Source organism: Malurus melanocephalus, unplaced genomic scaffold (genome assembly GCF_030028575.1).
Source record: "Malurus melanocephalus ecotype Western Australia unplaced genomic scaffold, MMel_1.1 scaffold_208, whole genome shotgun sequence".
In the NCBI taxonomy this organism is placed as follows: Eukaryota; Metazoa; Chordata; class Aves; order Passeriformes; family Maluridae; genus Malurus; species Malurus melanocephalus.
The window spans coordinates 1159367-1177028 of NW_026623440.1; the positions used below are offsets into that span (position 1 = coordinate 1159367).

At 40.3% G+C, this 17662-nt stretch overlaps 1 protein-coding gene across 3 annotated transcripts in view; it reads left to right on the forward strand.

The window, feature by feature from the left end:
• Positions 1-6: 6 nt before the first annotated feature.
• SPPL3 (signal peptide peptidase like 3) overlaps positions 7-17662 on the forward strand; it is a 52647-nt gene continuing 34991 nt past the window's right edge. For 2 of the 3 annotated variants that reach the window (XM_057373792.1, XM_057373793.1), the window contains exon 1: positions 7-256. In XM_057373792.1, coding sequence (XP_057229775.1) covers positions 234-256 — 23 coding nt within the window. In that variant the 5' untranslated portion in view covers positions 7-233. Of the gene's footprint in view, positions 257-493; positions 703-17662 lie in introns of those variants that run through there. The other variant, XM_057373794.1, reaches the window with a different exon arrangement.

Consider the following 17662-nt stretch of genomic DNA (forward strand, 5'->3'; position numbering starts at 1 on the left):
CGCGGCTGCTGAGCCTCCGCCCGCCCCGCCACCACCATCGCCCTTCTCGCCCGCGCGGGGACCCCCCCTCGGCTCCCCTCCCTCCTCACAGCCGCCGCCATGTTGGGCCGGGAGCCGCAGCGGGGCCGCCACTGAGCCCCGGAGCCTGCGAGGAGGAGGCGGAGGAGGAGGCGGAGGAGGAGCCCGGGCCCGGCCGCCCCGCAGAGCCCAGCGCCGGCCGCCCAGCCGCAGCCATGGCGGAGCAGACCTACTCCTGGTGAGCCGCGGGGCCGAGGCGGCGGGGGGGCCCGAGCCGAGCCGGCTGGGCCGGGCCGAGCGCGGCCCCACGCGGGGACGGTGTCCCGGCCGGGGGGGACCGGCGGTGGGGGCCTGCGGCGGGGGTCGGGACGTGAAGGAGCTGCCTGGCGGAGGGGGCTGCGGGCTGAGGGCTCAGCGCGGCTGAGGAGGAGGGATTAGGGGGAAGGGAGGAGGGACGGGGCCGCCGGGCTGTGCGGTTCCCCCCCGCCGGCAGCCGGGCAGCGGGAGAGGATCGCTGGGAGCAYTGGCGTGGCTGTCACCCCCTGTCCCGGGGGGCTCCGTGTGAGCTGAGCTGCACGGCCGGCGCTGCGATCCGCCGGGCCTGGAGAGGGACAGGACCATGTTCACGGCTGTGAGGCTGCGGGTCACCTCTGCCTAAAGGGAGATTTATGCCAGCGCAGGCTGGTAAGTCGGTGGCATGTGTGTGTGTTTTCACCTAGTGACAATAGGCTTGGTCTGTGTACAGGAAATAGAACGACGAGGAAGAGACCAGTTCCTGTGGAAAGACATCAAGTATAGCAAATGAGAGGGCATTTTTTTCTGTGTCCTGACACTGTCTCGGGCCTAGCTGGCAGTGGATCAAAGAGAAGGGGTGCAGTTTMTTCCTATAATTCTGGGGTTTGTACTGTTGTGGATCACAGCCAAAATATCTCAAATAATTTACCTGTGCATCATCTCTATTGACCTGACCACTGCAGCAATTTACTATGATATTCTCACTGCATTTTAAACCCAGTGGTATAATCCAGAGTTGTTTCTTAGATTTTTTGAAAGAAGTTCCTTATTTTGAAAAAAGTTCCTTATTAAAAAAGGGGTTAAAKCTTAGTTTTTGACCTTGGTGTGTGCTGAATGTGGAGAAGGGATTGAATATGCAACGAGTATCCTGGTTCTGAGTGGTCCCATTACTTTTCAAAACTTGGAACCCAGTGTGGATTTCTGTTCTGCCACATGTTGAGACTTTGGYAGCCCCTTCTTCTCTCTCCTGTCTCTTCTCTATCAAGAACCAATATTTATATTGGTCTTCTGCTTTTKAGATGTTCTTACTTTGTTTCACAAGCTCAGTTCAGGCAGTGGTCTGCTCTGCTTTAAAACAGCAGTAAAAAGACAACTCTTTAGACTTAAAAGATTGTTTGCATATTGACACAGTAAATGAATATTGGTACAGATTTGAGTAGTTTAATGTAGTTCAGTTAAATGTGTCTTAGTGTGTTTTAATTGTAGAATGAAATTCGGGTTTTGTCAGCTCACTTGAAAGAAGTAAATGAAACAAAATGTCAATTGTATGTTATTTTGATCTTAACTCCTTTGCTTTTTTGGATGARTGTCTTTGCCTTAGTAATAGTCTAAAGGGAGGCTTTTTAGTAGGCTGGGAGAAGGATTTGCTCTTCTATAAATTACACATTTTAAGGGAATGAAATTGGGATTTAAAGTGTTCACAGCTTGCTAGGTGGATCTGAAGAATGGAAGTTCTTTTTTACCGTACTGAGGTTGGAACAGAATGAGGACATGGTGTTTATGTCTTAAAACACTGTAATTTTTGTCTTTGTTCACAATGATGTCCTCATGGATCTGAGGTTTCTGTCACTTTGCATTTTTACCTGTAATCAACCTTGCCTGGGAGCTGTGGGAGCAGTGGACAGAACAAAAATCCAGTTTCAGTCATTCCCTCTTTTCTGTGGATRTTTCATTACTTACACTTCTAGCAGTGATCTTGCCTTGGTTTATTTGCAGTTGTTCTAATGCAGCTCAGCATAAAATTGGCCAGTGCTTTAGCACTTTCAGGAAAAATGTGCATTTTGTCACCTGAGGAGACTGGTGCTCATGTGCARCAGAGTTGTGCCCAGGAGCTGGTGCAGGAGTTCAGTTTAGAAATTGGCCGATCCCATCTTGTCCATTTGCCAGACCCCATCCTTTCTTTGTTGCAAAGGCAGCTTTCCAAGAATAGGTGTGTTCTGTGGTGTAGTGTCCAGCTGCTGTACACATACCTTATTTCACATCTGAAAATACATTATCTGGCATTAACAGAAATCCTTTCACWCCCCTGTCTCTGGATGTAAATTGGTTCCTGGCTGCAGTAGTGCTTCCCTTTTGTCCAGGTGCATAAGGCTTGATTACTTCTTTTTGTGCATAACTATCTGCACGCATTGTTGAGCCAGTGTAGCTTCATAAGATAGGATAAAGGCTTATTGAGGGTTTGATTTTTTAAAAAAAATTGTCTCAGTTGTGTTAAAAATACCTTGAAAAAATGTACTTGCTAGCTGTGATTACTGTACATGAACATTGGCAAAGACACAAAATAGAGCTTATTTCAGCTACTCATAGTCTCGTGAATTATGTTGTTTTGAAGAGATGAGAACTAATTTTCATGTTGCTATAAGTATTGTCTTGTAAATGTGAATCTGAGATTTTAAGGTAGGTTTATATTTTTCTTTTCATTACCAAGGGAACTCAATGCAATTACTTTCTTTTATTAAGATACTGTAAGGAGAGACTTATGCTCTCCCCCATCTCTTTCATAGTTTTAAATACATGAGTTGTCTTTTGACACTGTTCTTGYAAGTTATTTCTTCTGACAACTTCTTTTTTTTCTTCAGTAATTCCCCCACCTATAACCATATGTACTTTTATTTAACTCTTTTTGAATGGCTTAAGTAGTCCTTCTGAGCCAGTATTTCAGATAGAGGTATCTTATCCTGAAAGAAGGCTCTGCTAAGAATTTTGCTGGTGGATATGAATACTGTCATCCTGGAAAAAATAATTTTAATGTGAAATGTGGGATAAGTGCCAGATGGAAATGCTCTTTCAAAGAACATGCACCTTTTTAAAAGAAAAGGTGATTGATTCAAATGCTTGTCAGTAGCGAGTAGAGAAACTTTCTTTGTCAAGTTCCTGCAGTAATAGAAGGAAAGGAGAGCTGTGTATGATACTGCTGCATGGTAAGGTTGCTCTTGATTTTGTAGATTAAATAAGAGCTAAAATTAGTTTTCTGCAAGTGGAATGGAATGGGAGAGGAAAGAGGCTGTTGAATACCCATTTACCCCTCACTTCCTGTCTGTACTCCAGCAAGGAAATGGAACTGGGTAGTGAAAAGTTTCTRCTACAGCAGAGGAGGGAATAAATATGGGCAGAGCAACATATGTGTATGTGTGTGTAAGAGATTAGTAAATACCAAGGACTTTATCTTGAGGCACCAAACTGTTGGAAATATTACAGCAGATGAATATGGAAGAAGTAGRACCTAGATTATTCCTTTGTGAAATACTCGGTCTTTACTTAATTTCTAGCATTTTGTGAAATTTTTGTGCTGGAGCCTATTGAGAAGGCACACCAGCATTGGTATCTTGTTTATCTTCAGTTAGTAGGTGTTTAGTGTTTTTCAAGGCCTGATGTAACACCCCCTCCCTTTTTAYGGTTGCCCAGTCTGGCAATAGAGATTGCTTTGTTCTTTTTTTGCCCTTTGAATGCACAAAAGATTTTCACAGCTTCCTTCATTTGTGAAGAGTGAAGAAGGGGATTTGTATACCAAAACTGAATGTATTTTTAATATTTCCTTTCCCAGAGTGATATATAAAAGTAATATGGATTGCCATGTGTTCGTGGCCTCTCAGGGTGATGATTAGGAGACAAACTGGGAGAGCAAGCTAAGAACAAAAAAAGAAGGCACTGTATTGAGTCACCAATCTTAAAAACAACTGAAACTCCCTCTTAAATGTTATAATCAGTGGGATGATTCTTCTATTAGCCATCAAATGTTTCATGAGTGAAATGGGGATATATTTAGAAGCTTCTCTTCATAATGCAAAGGGTGTGGAAATTAAATCTAGTGATGTGTCAGAGTAATCAATAAAACTACTAGGTTTTGGAATAAGTGTAAATCTACAGTGCTGYCTTTGCTCTTGGGAGAATTCAAATTGGTTGGTGTTAGAAGTCTTCCTAGATTCAGAGGTCTGAGGATTTGCTTTGATTGCAATTAAGCAATTTAACATGCTGCTGCCATGAATTAAAATGCAGTTTCTTCCAGAAGACTGAGGTGATGCTTTCAAGTCTTAGTTGGCTGGATTAGATGTGTATGTGGGAGGGCTGAGAGTAAGAGGAGCTACAGCTTGTTGGCAGAACTTGTCAAGTACTAGTAAAATAATTTTTTGCATTCAATACTTCTTTCTTGTTTGCTCAGTTTAGGTTGGGAGACTTTAGCTGACCAATTAAGGTGTTTTGAGGATGGGAGGCAGTTTACAACAGGAAACAAATAATTCACCTGAATTTTTAAAATTGCMCTTGTTAAGCAACAGATTGCAAAGCACATAGATGAAATTCTGTTATGCTGCTGTCAAAAATCTGTCATGAAATCCTGGCATGCAAACATGGAGTTTGGCCCTTAATCTTMCATTTTTCAGGAACTGAAATTACTGGCCACATTCTATTTTAATGATTGTTAGAAGCCTCCTGAGTACAAGGATGTCATTGTATGAACGTGYGTGAGTATTTGGCATCAGAAAAGTGACTTAAACCTCAGTAAATTTGAGAATATCAGATTTATAGTTCATATGTTTGTCTTTCAGGACCAGTCTCACTTCACTTGTTTGTTATCCTCCCTGGAGCTTTTGCTATCTCAGGCTGTGTATCATGTAGACAGGGGCACTGTCTATAGCACTGGGYTGAAAGACAAATAAAGCAAAGAGCATGGGATTTGTAGAAGTTTACAGTTACTTGAATGTACATGTGTATAGTGAGTGATTAGCACAAGGAAAAAAAAATCCTCCTGTCAGTGTTAACCAAATAGAAGTCTGTATTTACTATTATATTAATAATTCTTTCAGAAAAAAATTGAAGTGAAGAACATAAGTCAATGTTCTCTGGTGTTGGTGTGCAGTACCTATTTTAATGAAGATTTCTGTCAGTTTTGCATTTAACCTTTTCAGGATTCTGCGGCGTTAGAAGTTAATGTTCCTTTAGTTTTGTCCAGTGACTGGAGATCTTGGCTAGGATGCAGGAGATCAGTTCCATCCCCCAGGGTTTCTGGCCTTGCATCTCTCACCTTCCAGGGGAGTGTTCTCAGCACCAAACTATGTGTTATTCCGAGGTTGAGCTTCGTGTGTCCACTTAAATCTATTTCACTACGTATAGAATACTGTAAACACTTGCTGGGCCAGGAGGCAGGCATGCYTTTCTGTCTGGGATTGGCAGGGACTTGGATTCCACTTCCTGYCTTGATAAAAACCTGCTTTGAAAGACTGAAGGGTCTGTAGTTTGTGTAGGTAGTTCAGACTGCTTTTCTAGGGATGAAAGGTTGAATTTCCACAAACAGAAGATGACCTGAATRTGATTTCCTATGTCACAGGTAAGTGTGTGCTTAGGTGTGTGGATTCACCAATAGCAATACTTGTGGTTTGTGTGAGGTTTGATGGATCTGACAGCATCTCTTTCTTCTGCTGAAGGGTAGAAGCCAAGAAATTACATATTTTATGCACTTTGGGATTTTGCTGTGAGTTAAGCAACCGGATGCTGTTGGAATTTGAGGAGTTTTGTGGGAATCACTAGACAAATTAACTGAGGATATTGAGTTCTTTTGAAATAAGTTGTGTTTTTGTGAATACTACAGTTTTTAGATTCAGTTGCTGAAAACTCAATAATCATTTGTCACTGAAMCACAATGCCAAAAAATGAGTACTTAGGAAACCTTCCTATAAAAAGTATTTTGAAAAATGTGTCATGCTTTTTAAAATGCAGTGGTTTTTATTTCCTAAAATTTGAAATAAGAGCGGAACAGACACTGGTCTTTTTCAGTATCTCAGCTATTTTATTTCATCATACTGATAAGGTGATGTATCAACATCTGTGGCAGAGGTGCCATTGTCTTTATTGCTCTTTGACATTTTATGATGACTCTAAGCATTATAATATACTGTAAAAGCAAATAATTGGCATAAGTCGTTTAGTCAAAACAGTCTAATTTAATTCTGGTGGCATATGAGGAAAGTTTCCACAAAGAAAAAAAAAAAAAAAAAAAAAAGTAAAAAAAAAAAAAAAAAAAAAAAAAAAAAAGTGCCCATTTTCTTTTGGTGCTAGATTGCTTTAGTGTCAGTGATTAGGATTAAAATTTGCAGCAAGTCAGCTACTGATGGGCGTTGCGTGGAGTGAAGCACAAGCTGCTGTGCGGCTGGACAGGATCCAGGCAGTCAGACTGACTTTGAAAGGTGATGATTTRATAAGATTAATGGAGCATATGTGTCATTGCAACACTTGCTGATCCCCTTTCTCTTTAATTCTTCCAAGGATGCTTGTGTTGATGATCTCTGGTTCTAAATCTTTTGATGTCTGTGCCTGAAATACTCTGATCTGCCAGACCAGGGTTCTCCCCTCATGCTCTTCCTTAGAGAAGCTCAGCTCTCACGATACATTAGGTGTCTCTCTGTCCACTAGAACCACCATGATGACATTATCCCAGAGCTCATTAATTGTGTGGCTGTGGTGCTGTCATCTTCATTATTAGATTCTGTTGAGTATTTCTTTTTAGGCCCAGACCTATGCCTCAGGTTCCAGATTCCCTTGGATAGCCTCCATATCTGTGTGTCACATTCAGTGGTTGGGTATAGACAGGGCTGTCAGAAAGTCGGAATGTTCTGCTRGCTTTTTGGAAAGATAGTCTGTAATTGATAACTAACCAAGTAAACTAGAATAGTGTTAATATCYTGCAACAACAGCAGGGATCCGAAATAATAAATGTATGAAATAAGMCTGTCCTTACACACGAGTGAGGACAGGGTTTAAGGCTGAAGTGACTTTTTTTTTCAGGGTGTCAGAAAGGGATCTCTTTAAAACCATTGCAGCCAATGTCGCAAAGTACGGAAGAATGCACTGAGATGATGTTTCTCTACTGCACAGTGTTRTGTTTAAGATTTCGCATTTATTACTGAAGTTAACAATGTAGAAGTTGGAGGGATAAAATAATATCTTCTGGTTTATACATAGTAGCGTTTTGTCTGGAAAATCAGAAGGGAAATGGAATCAGAAGGGAAATTTACCATACTCTTATTTTTCTTCCTTTTGTTAACAGTATTTTCTTCTGTGACTCTCAGGTTTGGATGTTCTTCTTCCTTTAGCTAGTTCATAGACTTTTGACGCCTCATTCCTGCAGGTGCCTCCTCAGTGGAGGTTGTGTGGGGGAAGTAGGAGGAGACCCAGGGGGTTCCACCCTTTGTTCATACACAGTCTTTAACTTCAGCCATGGGCTGGTGGCTTACCTACAGAAATAGGCTGGAATCTACATTATTCTTCAGTTCATCTAAAAGAAAAAATACGGTTCTGTGTGCCATTAACTACTGGCTGTTAAGGCTAAGCACCTTTCAGTCCTCTTAGTTGTACCCTGACAGTGCTTCTCTGCTTGCTGATGTTGAAAGTCCAGATTTCATTCTTCATTCCTATGGACCCTGCTGTTTTTTGGACAGAAGTATCTTCAAAAAGTCCTTTTGTTCATCTGATAACTAGCCAGAAGAGAATAGCTAGTAAATTTGCAATAATTTTAAGTATATTTAAAAATATTTCYGAAGTTTAGAGATCAACAGAAATGRTAAGAATTGACAGACTGAATCTGAGAAGTCTGAGCTCTGCTTACACCATTTTCTCATATCAGTAGTATGGCAAATAACCTTCATGTTAGAATATAAAGACTTGTACACATGGATTYGTGGTGCTGTGTGGTTTCAGGTGGTACCAAAAAAAATCAGCTGATCTCAGCATGTGAATTTGGTGCATGTTTCTTTCTTGTAAGGTGCAGACAGTTTTGCAGAGAGGTTCTCTCTATGGGTTAAACTAGTAGCGAGTGTATAGCCACAGGATTTATTTTGATTTCAGTCATTACTGGAATAATAAGCTCAGCTTACTCCAKTTGAGATAGCACAGCTTGGACAAGAATCAGCATTGCTAATGTTTGAGCTCTGCAGTAGTGCAATTAGCAGGACAGAGGTGAACACAGCAGCTGAGTTGTGGCTCTGCTCAGTCTTAGTTCTATCTAAGTGGCTCTTGACCATCTGACATCCCTTCTCCTGCTGAATAGACAGCTCAGCTTTAAAACTTGATTTAAATTTATCTGGAAGATYTAGTAGTGGGTAGAAATTGAGCAGTGAATCCTGAGTAATTGTAGTTACGATCAGCCAGGTGTTGGTACAGATACATTGGGTGTATAAGACCAAATTCAATGGTAAATTGTTACACAAAGAAGTGATTTTACTGGTGCCACTTTCAGGTTACAGTTGTGGTTTATCTCMCCATCATCTATGTCAGACCCATTTGGCAAGATAAAATAGGTGTAGCGTGACTTTGACTTATTTAGTCAATGGGAAGTCCCTTCTCTAGGTCACTGTTAGCTAAAGGTGAGGTTAGTGAAATAGCAGGAGGCAAAGGAGCAAACAGAGCTGGATTATATGGATTTCTGTAGCCTGTGTTCCAGACTGSTGAGGTGAGGTGTGTCTGTGTCTTGCTTTCTAGGTTTGATGGTGCAAGGTCATTCTGGTCCTTTTTAGAAGTTCAGATTGATGGTCTGTGTGCTTGAGAAAGATTATCTGCTCTCTGAACTCTCCTTGAGGTGGCTGATCTTAYACCTTCACTTGAATAGCTGTACTGAGAAGTTACCACGAAGGGCTAAAAGCTCTCATGGGGAACATTATGATCTCTGCAGGGTTTTGAAGATGAAGAGTAGAATCTAATTAAGCTTTAGGTTGAAAATAGTTTAAAGAGTGCTTTTTTTCCTCAAGAAAAAGGAAACTTTAAAGCTAAATAGTGAAGAGCTGAACTTTTTTTCTTTAATTTTCTGCTAACTTGACTACTTCTAAAGCAGATGCAGCTGTAAGCAGTTACAGATGGTGCAGAACAGAAAGAACCTCTTTATCGTACTTAAGTGCCTTAGAAGAACCTGTGTCAGTTTTCCAGGTAGTTATCTTTCTCTTTTTTTTTAATTTTTTGTATTTTTGCAGATAAAACATAAAAATAGCATGCTACCCTAAAGTTAAATTAAAGGATGAGAAGGGTTTTCCATAACCTAGAAATATTTCTCTGCTGGAGGCTTTACTGGAAAAGGTTTAAGATTTCCAAAACACCCTCTCAAAAGACTGTTCCTAYTTTTTTTTGTTGTCMCAAGCAAAGCTTCTTAGCTGTTTGGACTGGAGTTTGTTAAAAGCTGTCTGTGTCTGTTCTGCTGCCTTTTTTTCACACCTGGAACTGACCCAGCTGCCTTAACCCTGACACTTGGGTGTGTGAATGTTCTGTGCTTCTCCTGCACGCAGGTTGTGAGGCAGAGATCAGCCCTGGTCAGTCCAGTGCAGGTCACTCCTTTCATGTGCTGTGTTCATGTGGAAAGTGGCCACCTCTGGTGCTGTCAAGACCCTTTTTTTTTTGAATTTGCCTCTCATTTGGAGGTGGGGAAAGCAGGGTGCCTGTTTTGATGGTCAGTATTTTTTGTATCTCATGCCAGCTGAATCCCTTCATGATTTGGTGCAGTTGTGATTAATCATGTTCGTTTCAGAATCTCACCAGCCATCATCAGACAAAATGAACTTGTCCTAATACAGGCACGGCATGATGAAAGCTGCTTAAATSTGGCTAGACAGAGTGACTACTGTAGCTTTGACTCACACAGGAGTGTGCTTTTACCACTCACTGAAGATTCCTAGTTGGGTGCTGATGGTTTTAACTCATTCTTTTATTAAATGCTTATAAAATAGTGTTTCAGTCTATCCAGGCAGGTGGTGATAAAGTATGCAATCCTGTACTATGTGGGTAAATCAGCTCATCAGTAGCACTCAGAGTTGCTTTTTCTGACAAGGTCATATTGGTCAATTTGACTTTGGTTCTGGCTTGTTGATTGTAAGGCCTGATTGTTAAATGCTTYGATTAAACTATTAGTTGTTAGTTTTGGTTTTTTATCTGATTTCTGAATACATTGCTGAAAAGAGTTTGGATTTCTAAGCACGTAATCAATAAATACTAGTCTGAGTGTCAGAGGTATGAGGTGTGGTTTTGGTTTGGTTTTTTAAGTCAACAGTCAAGTCAATATAGGTGAGAAAATATCCTGTTTTCTGATTGCTGTGATAAAACCAACCAACCTTCCTTACTTTTTAAATATAACTTATAGAAAATTATTAGTGTTACGGTATTCTGCATATTTGTAACCAAAGTACAAGAATTGCTGTRGAAATTAAACTTCCAAATAAGATTTTTTTTTTTTTAATATTGGGATGAAAAGATGTGTTTTGTGTAGGAAGCAATGCAGTGTTCAGATCAGTATCCTCCGTACGTGAGGGGACCCTGTARTGTCTTTGTGCATTAAGTCTTGGGTTAGTGTTCTTCCATAAGTTAGACAAGCTGCATTTTTGAACCTGTGTAATCTGCAAAGTGATGATCTTTAGTTTAGGGAAAAGACAAAGACTCTGAGGCCTTTGGTAGGGTCTATTCCTGGGACCAGGGTTTAACCCAGTAGTGCCTGCGTGTGTGTACATGTTAATCTTTTCCATCACATTCGTTGCCAAAAACATCTGTATCTYACAAATAAACCTGTTGTATGGTTCTAATGCAAGTATTCCTGTGCTTTCTTGCTCTGAACCACCGTTTTTGCTTCAGCTGTTACATCTGCTTTATGAGAAGGCAGTGACTTAGCAAGGAGATGGGATTTCCAGCACGTTCTGCCATCGGAGTTCTGCTCTGCATGACCAGCCCTGTCACTTACAAAAGAAACATTATAAATGCGAATAAATTCTTCTTCTATTAGTCCTTCACTGCAGTGACTATTATACTCCAGATAGTTAGAACAAGGTTAGATGGAAAAATTTCTCTGCTGCTGGTATGTGGGGACTGAGCAAGTGCAGAACTGGGCACAGGCTTTGTGGTGGTCTGGGACAGTTTGGTCTCCTGGACTGCAGCTTTGATTAGAATCTTGAGATGCTGTGCAAGGTGAGGAGCAGTGCTAGAGTGAGAGCCTGGGGATAAAGGAAAGAGCTGGCCACTAAAGATAAAGAMGTTAAGCAGGAATATGCACAGACTGTCTTTAGGTAATACTCTGAGAGCAAATTAGGCCACTCAGGTATCATCTGTGTGTCCTGAGTGAGACTGTATACATTAGAGAGGATCAACTTCATCTGGTTTTGGCTTCTGGATGAGCGCAAGTGATCAAATATGATCAAGTAGTGGTATTTGTCTGTGTGCTTGTTAGGAAACATTTAGGTACTTTCCTTAAGATGGAGATACATACKTTGGCCTGAACTTTTTTGGTTTAGTGTGTTACCTATCTCTCTGCATCCCATAAGAAGTCAGATTACAGATTTAGTAAGATTTATTGTCTTAAATATTGAAGTAGTCCTTTGCACAGTGTGTTGTTTCCTGTCCAAGCAAAGCTGCCAAAACGATTACACATTTGTCTTAGAATGTGTTACAATAAGACTTTCAAGGTGAAGTCGTCCATGAGGTCCTGGGAGGTGATCTAGCTTGTCCTGTCTCTGGTGCTGGGTTATTTGTGCTGTTCAGCCAAGGGCAGTGGGCACTCCTGGTGCAGTGAYGGAGCAGTGAGTTCAGTTCACACCTTGGCAGGTGTCAGACGGTCTCAGCGCTGGGGCCATCAGAGTCTGTGCTTGTCTGAGCGGTGTCTGAGCACAGCATTGCTGCGGGGCTTTTGCAGAGTGTAGTGCAGGCCAACAGGAATTTCCCTGTATATTCTGAGAGTCCTCCCTTTCTGCCACATAATAATATGTTTTCTTTTGTTGTTGTCCTTTTTTGACTGCTTGCTGGCACCATGAAAACCATAATACTCTGTGTGTGATGGAACGTTGATGATAAATATGCCCTGGATGATGCGCCTGCCTCAGCTGCATTTTAGATGAACTTAGCCCTGGATCTGCAGCAGATTCTGACCTTGGGTAATGTGGCTGTRGAAGGACCAAGAGGAGAAGAGTGAAATTGAGCAATTAGTTCCGTAGAGTTTTTGTCTTGAATAACCTTATTGAAAAAAATGCCTCTTCTGCACTTGGATGGCAGTGTCTGGGATAAGGCTGAAGTGCATTAATAGAAGACAGGCCATGTTTTCTTRTGTTAAAGGCTCAGTTGTCTGGAACCTGGTCCAAATAATGTATTACTCCAATTCTGGAAGACACTAATAGAGTTTCTATTCATTAGGGGAAAGTGTGAAAATTTGTTATCCCTTGTTATTAATAGTAGCCTTTATTTTGCTGATTGTAGTTTGAGTATTGGAAGTTTTTTTAATGGAATTTTTCAGTGCTGTTAGGAAACTTGCTGCTGAATGTCCTGTACCTTGGTACTGTGTAGGAAATGGATAGCTTTGGATGGGCAGATTCTAGAACTCCATGACAATCTATTTATAGGGTGTATATGACTAATTTGGAAAGGCTGCAGTGCTATAGTCTTTCCAAATTTGTTGAAGTGAGATAACAGAATCTCCTGACCCCTCTGAACACTGAATAATGCCCCAAATCATCCGAAGAGATCCAACTTATCCTTAATTTATGTGTCTGTTAATTCTTTTGCTGGCAGTTTGTACAGAGAGGAACAAAGGAAATAATTTAAAAATAGTTGTGGGAATGATGTGAATTCATAGATCTTAGCTAATGTGGTGCCTTATCAGGGGAGTGATGTCCTGTAGTTTTTCCACACAAGCTATTCAGCCCTGTAAGGTGAAGCAGGTATTTAGATTTTCTTATAGTTGTGGACACCTGAGCGTAGTCACTCTAAATGTGCAACTAATAGAAATTCATAATGCTCTTATTTTGGAAACCAAAGTTGCTTTGAGTAGATGTTTAATAGCACAAAGTGTCTTGGGTATATAATATGTTGAGATATTTTTAGTAATCAATGCTGAGTGGATGTTTTCTTGATGATGGGGGAGGTCTTCAGTTAAATTTTTAGTATGTTGTAACTAGGCTTTTTAAAAAAAAAATCTTACTAAACTTAAGGATACGCCACCCACCCATTTCTGATACAAGGCAAGTGGGCTAAGACCACATGGTGATAAAAATCCTGTGCAACTCTAATGCCATTTGCAATTTTCATTACAAAAGTAATTTTCTTTCAAGTTGCTTTTTAAAATTTAAATGTACCAGACCTTGCTTTTGATTTTTCAGTTAGGGAATTGACAAAACTGAGTTGGATTCCATTCTTTCCAAAAGGAAAAATCCCATGAGCATTAAGATGTACTGGGTAAGGCTCAAGGAAGGTGTTGTGTTTTGGTTGCTGTGTGGTAGTGGTGGGGTTCTGAATTCCTSCTAAAGTGTTGCTCTGGTTTTGGTAAGTGACAGACCCTTCTTGCTGCCAGCCAAGCTGTACTTCCCCTGCTGGAAAGTTACAAAAACTTTCTTAAGCAGAAAATGTGAAGAGAACGGCTGARAAACCCTTTCTGTCACTGCGTCTGCTGGATTTAAGATCCATGTTGTTGTTTTCATGACATTAAAAGAGAACTGGAAGTCCACGATCTCAGCAGAGTTTAGTCTCAACCTGCTTTGCTTGTTAACAAGTGTTGGGTTCTGTAGCAGGTGTAATTTCCACACTAAGGATATCCCATCTCTGCAGTCAGAATRGGAATTAGGAGCTGGTGTGTACTTCTGTATGGTGGAATGGCTTCTACACTTAGGGACATTTGCTTTGGCTGGGTTTTTTTGTTGTGTTTGTTTCTTTCTTTGTTTTAGTAATTGATAATTGTTTAACCTCTTGGTAGAAAAGAATTGCAACTGAATGGCTTCTGCTATGGCATCAGAACTCTGTAATCAAGTGCTACACACTGCTATTTTGCCACAACTTTCCTGTGACCAGTCATCTGAACAYTGTGTTGGGAACTAGCACAGTTGTGCTTGGACTTTTCCACGCTTAGTTCCTTACATTTCTCATAGCTCACTATGAGGACCATCACAGCATTCATGTAACTGTATTGTAATTTGTAAAGAAAWTTTTCACTTGTGCAATAGTCTGGCCTTGGATGTGGTAGAGATGCTTATATTTTTATTTGTCTTTTCCTAATTATGTCTCAGGAGGTGCATCTCCAGCCAGTGTCTTGTTTGAACTTCCAGGGAAATTACCATTCTGTGCTTTGAATATTTCCCTATTACCATGGCAAATAATTCATGCTGCTAATTAAGACACTGTTTGAAWCACACAGAAAGATGGGCAGGGAAGGAATACAGCCTACTTACACTCAAAATTTGTCTGTCTTAGAAATTTAAAGAGGAGTTATTGCCAAGGTAGCTCATGGTTTACAAATGAAGATATATGACCTTCGATTCATAGTATCTGTCTCCTGGAGGGAGGAGGGAAGAGCCAGATGTGTTTTGTCTGGTGCATATGGAGACACAGGCTTAGGAGCTGCGTTGTGCCCCAGCTAGGTTTGTGGTCTTCAAGAGGGAAACACATTGAGAGAGGCCCTTCTGCTCAGTACTGAGGGCTTGAAACTGGTAAGGCCATGAGTTCCCTAAAGAAGTGCTAATGGGCAGTATCATGCTGAGCAGTTCCTTACACAGGTCTTGCAAACCCAAAGGAGACTCTTTTGTAACTGTGAAGTGAATGGGAAGCCATTGCAGAATCTGGCAAGTGGGTAATAAATCCAGCAGACTATTTTGGTGCTGGTTGGAGTTCAAAGAGAAGTTAGGAGACTTAATGAGGGTATGTGTTAAACTCTRGGGAAGTCTCAATGCTGAAGAAAGCTGATGGCAATGTCTTTGTTGTCCACATGTAATAGTGGAGACGCTAATTATCCTGTGGTATGTTGTGACTGTGTMTTGCAAGGCAGATGCTACTTCTGCTTTTATTCTTTTCCGGTTGTAATAGGTAAGATGAATTAAATTCCATCTTGTCTGAATTTTGCTGGGTAATTTGCATACCCTCTTCTCTCTTCAAAAACGGTTATTACTAAATCTTGTTTAATACAAAAAAGACAAACATGATCAGCCTTTCCAGTGGCATTGTGGTGGTTCATACTGCACCGTGTCTGGAACTGGGTTGTACTGCCATTACACACTCACTGCAGAAAATCAAATGCCTGATATAGAAAAAGAATGTTTTTCTAGTCTTTCTTCTTAATAAAAGGTAATGTTTTCCTTTGTAAGGGCCTAYGTGATTAGATATTTATCCTCTGTTCTCAGGAGAGCAGACGTTGTGGCTCATGTTTTCTGTTTTGTGAAACAAGATTTCATATAGCTGACTACGTCTCTGGAATCTRTGTCATTCTCCCCCTAAAAGGAACTGAAAGCAAATTGGCTTTCTAAAACATGAAAGAAGCCTAGAGCAAACTCTTTGTCATCACATTCCTGGTCAAATCCAGCATTTGCCTTCACAGAGTTTCTAATATTTAGTAATGTCTGTGGTTTCCCATGGGGTTGCTTAGGTGAACATAATAAGTGGGAACAGTTGAAAGAGAAAAGAATGAAGACTTCATCACGAGCAAAAACTGAATTGAGCAAAAAYGCTTGGGGATTGCGTGCATGTTTTTTATGTAGTTTTTTTAACTCATACTGCTTGTAATCCCAGTGTTTCTTTCCTTCACAATAGGTTATTAATCAGAGAAAGACAATACCAACTAGACAAAACTTAYGTAGATTAATTGAATTCTTGCTGGTAAATACTAGAAATGTGGCAGAAATTATGGGGTGATTATTCACATCARTTTAAAATTTTAAACTTCAGTTGTAGGACTGCATAAATACCTGAAGGGAATGGAGAGACTGGAGGACATTTGTAAGCCCTGGGTAGAAGTGTGTCCTTCACCGACTGYGCAGGGAGCTGGTGTTGGACCTGTGTCCATTTGACTGAACATCACAAAGTTATGGATAGCATGGCAGTTCCAAAAAAAGGGGATTGTTCCCATCTTCCTGCTGAGGTGCCAGCAAGTCCTGCCTGCTGACTGAGTTACTTGCACAAGTGCAGCCTCTACATCTCTCAGCACCGCTAGTGAATATGAGCTCTTGCCTTAAGAAGTGCGTGGCTCTGTATGTGATTAGTATTTTTAGAACTAGTTTGGGGTTGAAAATGTGTTTTCTAAGAATTTTACATTATAGTAATGTCAGAAGAGATTAGAGGAAAATATTTGGACAAACTAGTGTTCAGTCCTGAGTAAAAAGAAGTCCACTTTGAAGTATTCYTCATTTTGCCATCCACAAATCGTATATGTCACTTTTTTGTCACTTTTTTTTCTCTTTTTCATATAAAGATGTCACCAACTTCGTTCATTTTATGTGATTGTTGGCCTTTTTGTGCATTTCAGGTACTTTGATTTAGAGCAGTCTTAAAATATAGGCACCAAAACAGGCAGGGAAAATGTCTGAAACTTCGGTCTGTTGTGATTTTTGTTGTCATTGTGCTTAATCCTSTGCTACACAAATTGCAGTTTCTCATGCATAAAATCTTAACTTAAAAAGTGTCCCCAATACCAGTGATGARATAGTGTTTTGAAAACAGCTTAAAATTTATGTTACCTGCATCCCCATGGTGCTTTACTTGTTACGTAAAAGTAGTTTTCAAATAAAACATTAAAGATGATTAAGGGATATTTTTAAATTTTTCATTTTACTTTGTTCACTCTTTACAATCAAATCTGAGTAATGTTATGAAAGTGAAATAGCGTTCTAATATAATTTTGGACTCAAAATAGCATATTGTTTTTAGGTACAGGAATCGATGCAAAGTGACAAACTCACAGTGAATTGTGTCTAAATTTAGTAGGTGTCTTCAACAATCAACMAAAAATTCTAATGGTCAGATCAGCTTTGTCATCTTGCTACTACATTTTCCTGAGTTTAACTTTYGTTGGAGTTAGTTTGTGTTCTAGTTCTGATGTGAGTGCTTTTGCCTGAAGGGTGTTCTGGAATTACGAGTGTTCCAAGGGTGAACTTGGTTATTTTTAGGAAGGTTAAACATCTGGATGTTCACTACAGAACCTTTTCCAAGAAAGCATTTKGTTTCTGAGCAAGAAATATCAGCAGAAATATAGATGCAGCACAACAGTGTGTAATCTCTGCCTTCCTGGGGCACTCGGGTATTTTCAGACTGGTCTGGTACTTAAAGTACCTTTGGGATTACAGAAGGATATCAGGAGGATTTAGCTCTGTAGTATTTTTGTAGGTGGCTTTGAGACTTTGGAATCCAGAGCAGGGATGAAACCAAGCAGAAGTGCCAAATTAGGAGTAGTTATGGGGGACATAAGCAGTATATTTGAAATGTTTCTAAGACTCCAGGTTTGCATTCTGGCTGAAAAAAAAAATATTTTTGATTGACATCAGTTGATTGGAGAAAATTGTTCTCTGTCAGTGTTAAACAGTTTTCTGGATTCTGAAATTTAAAAAATGGTACAGGTACAATATAGGATTTGGGGTAGAAAATTTAAGTT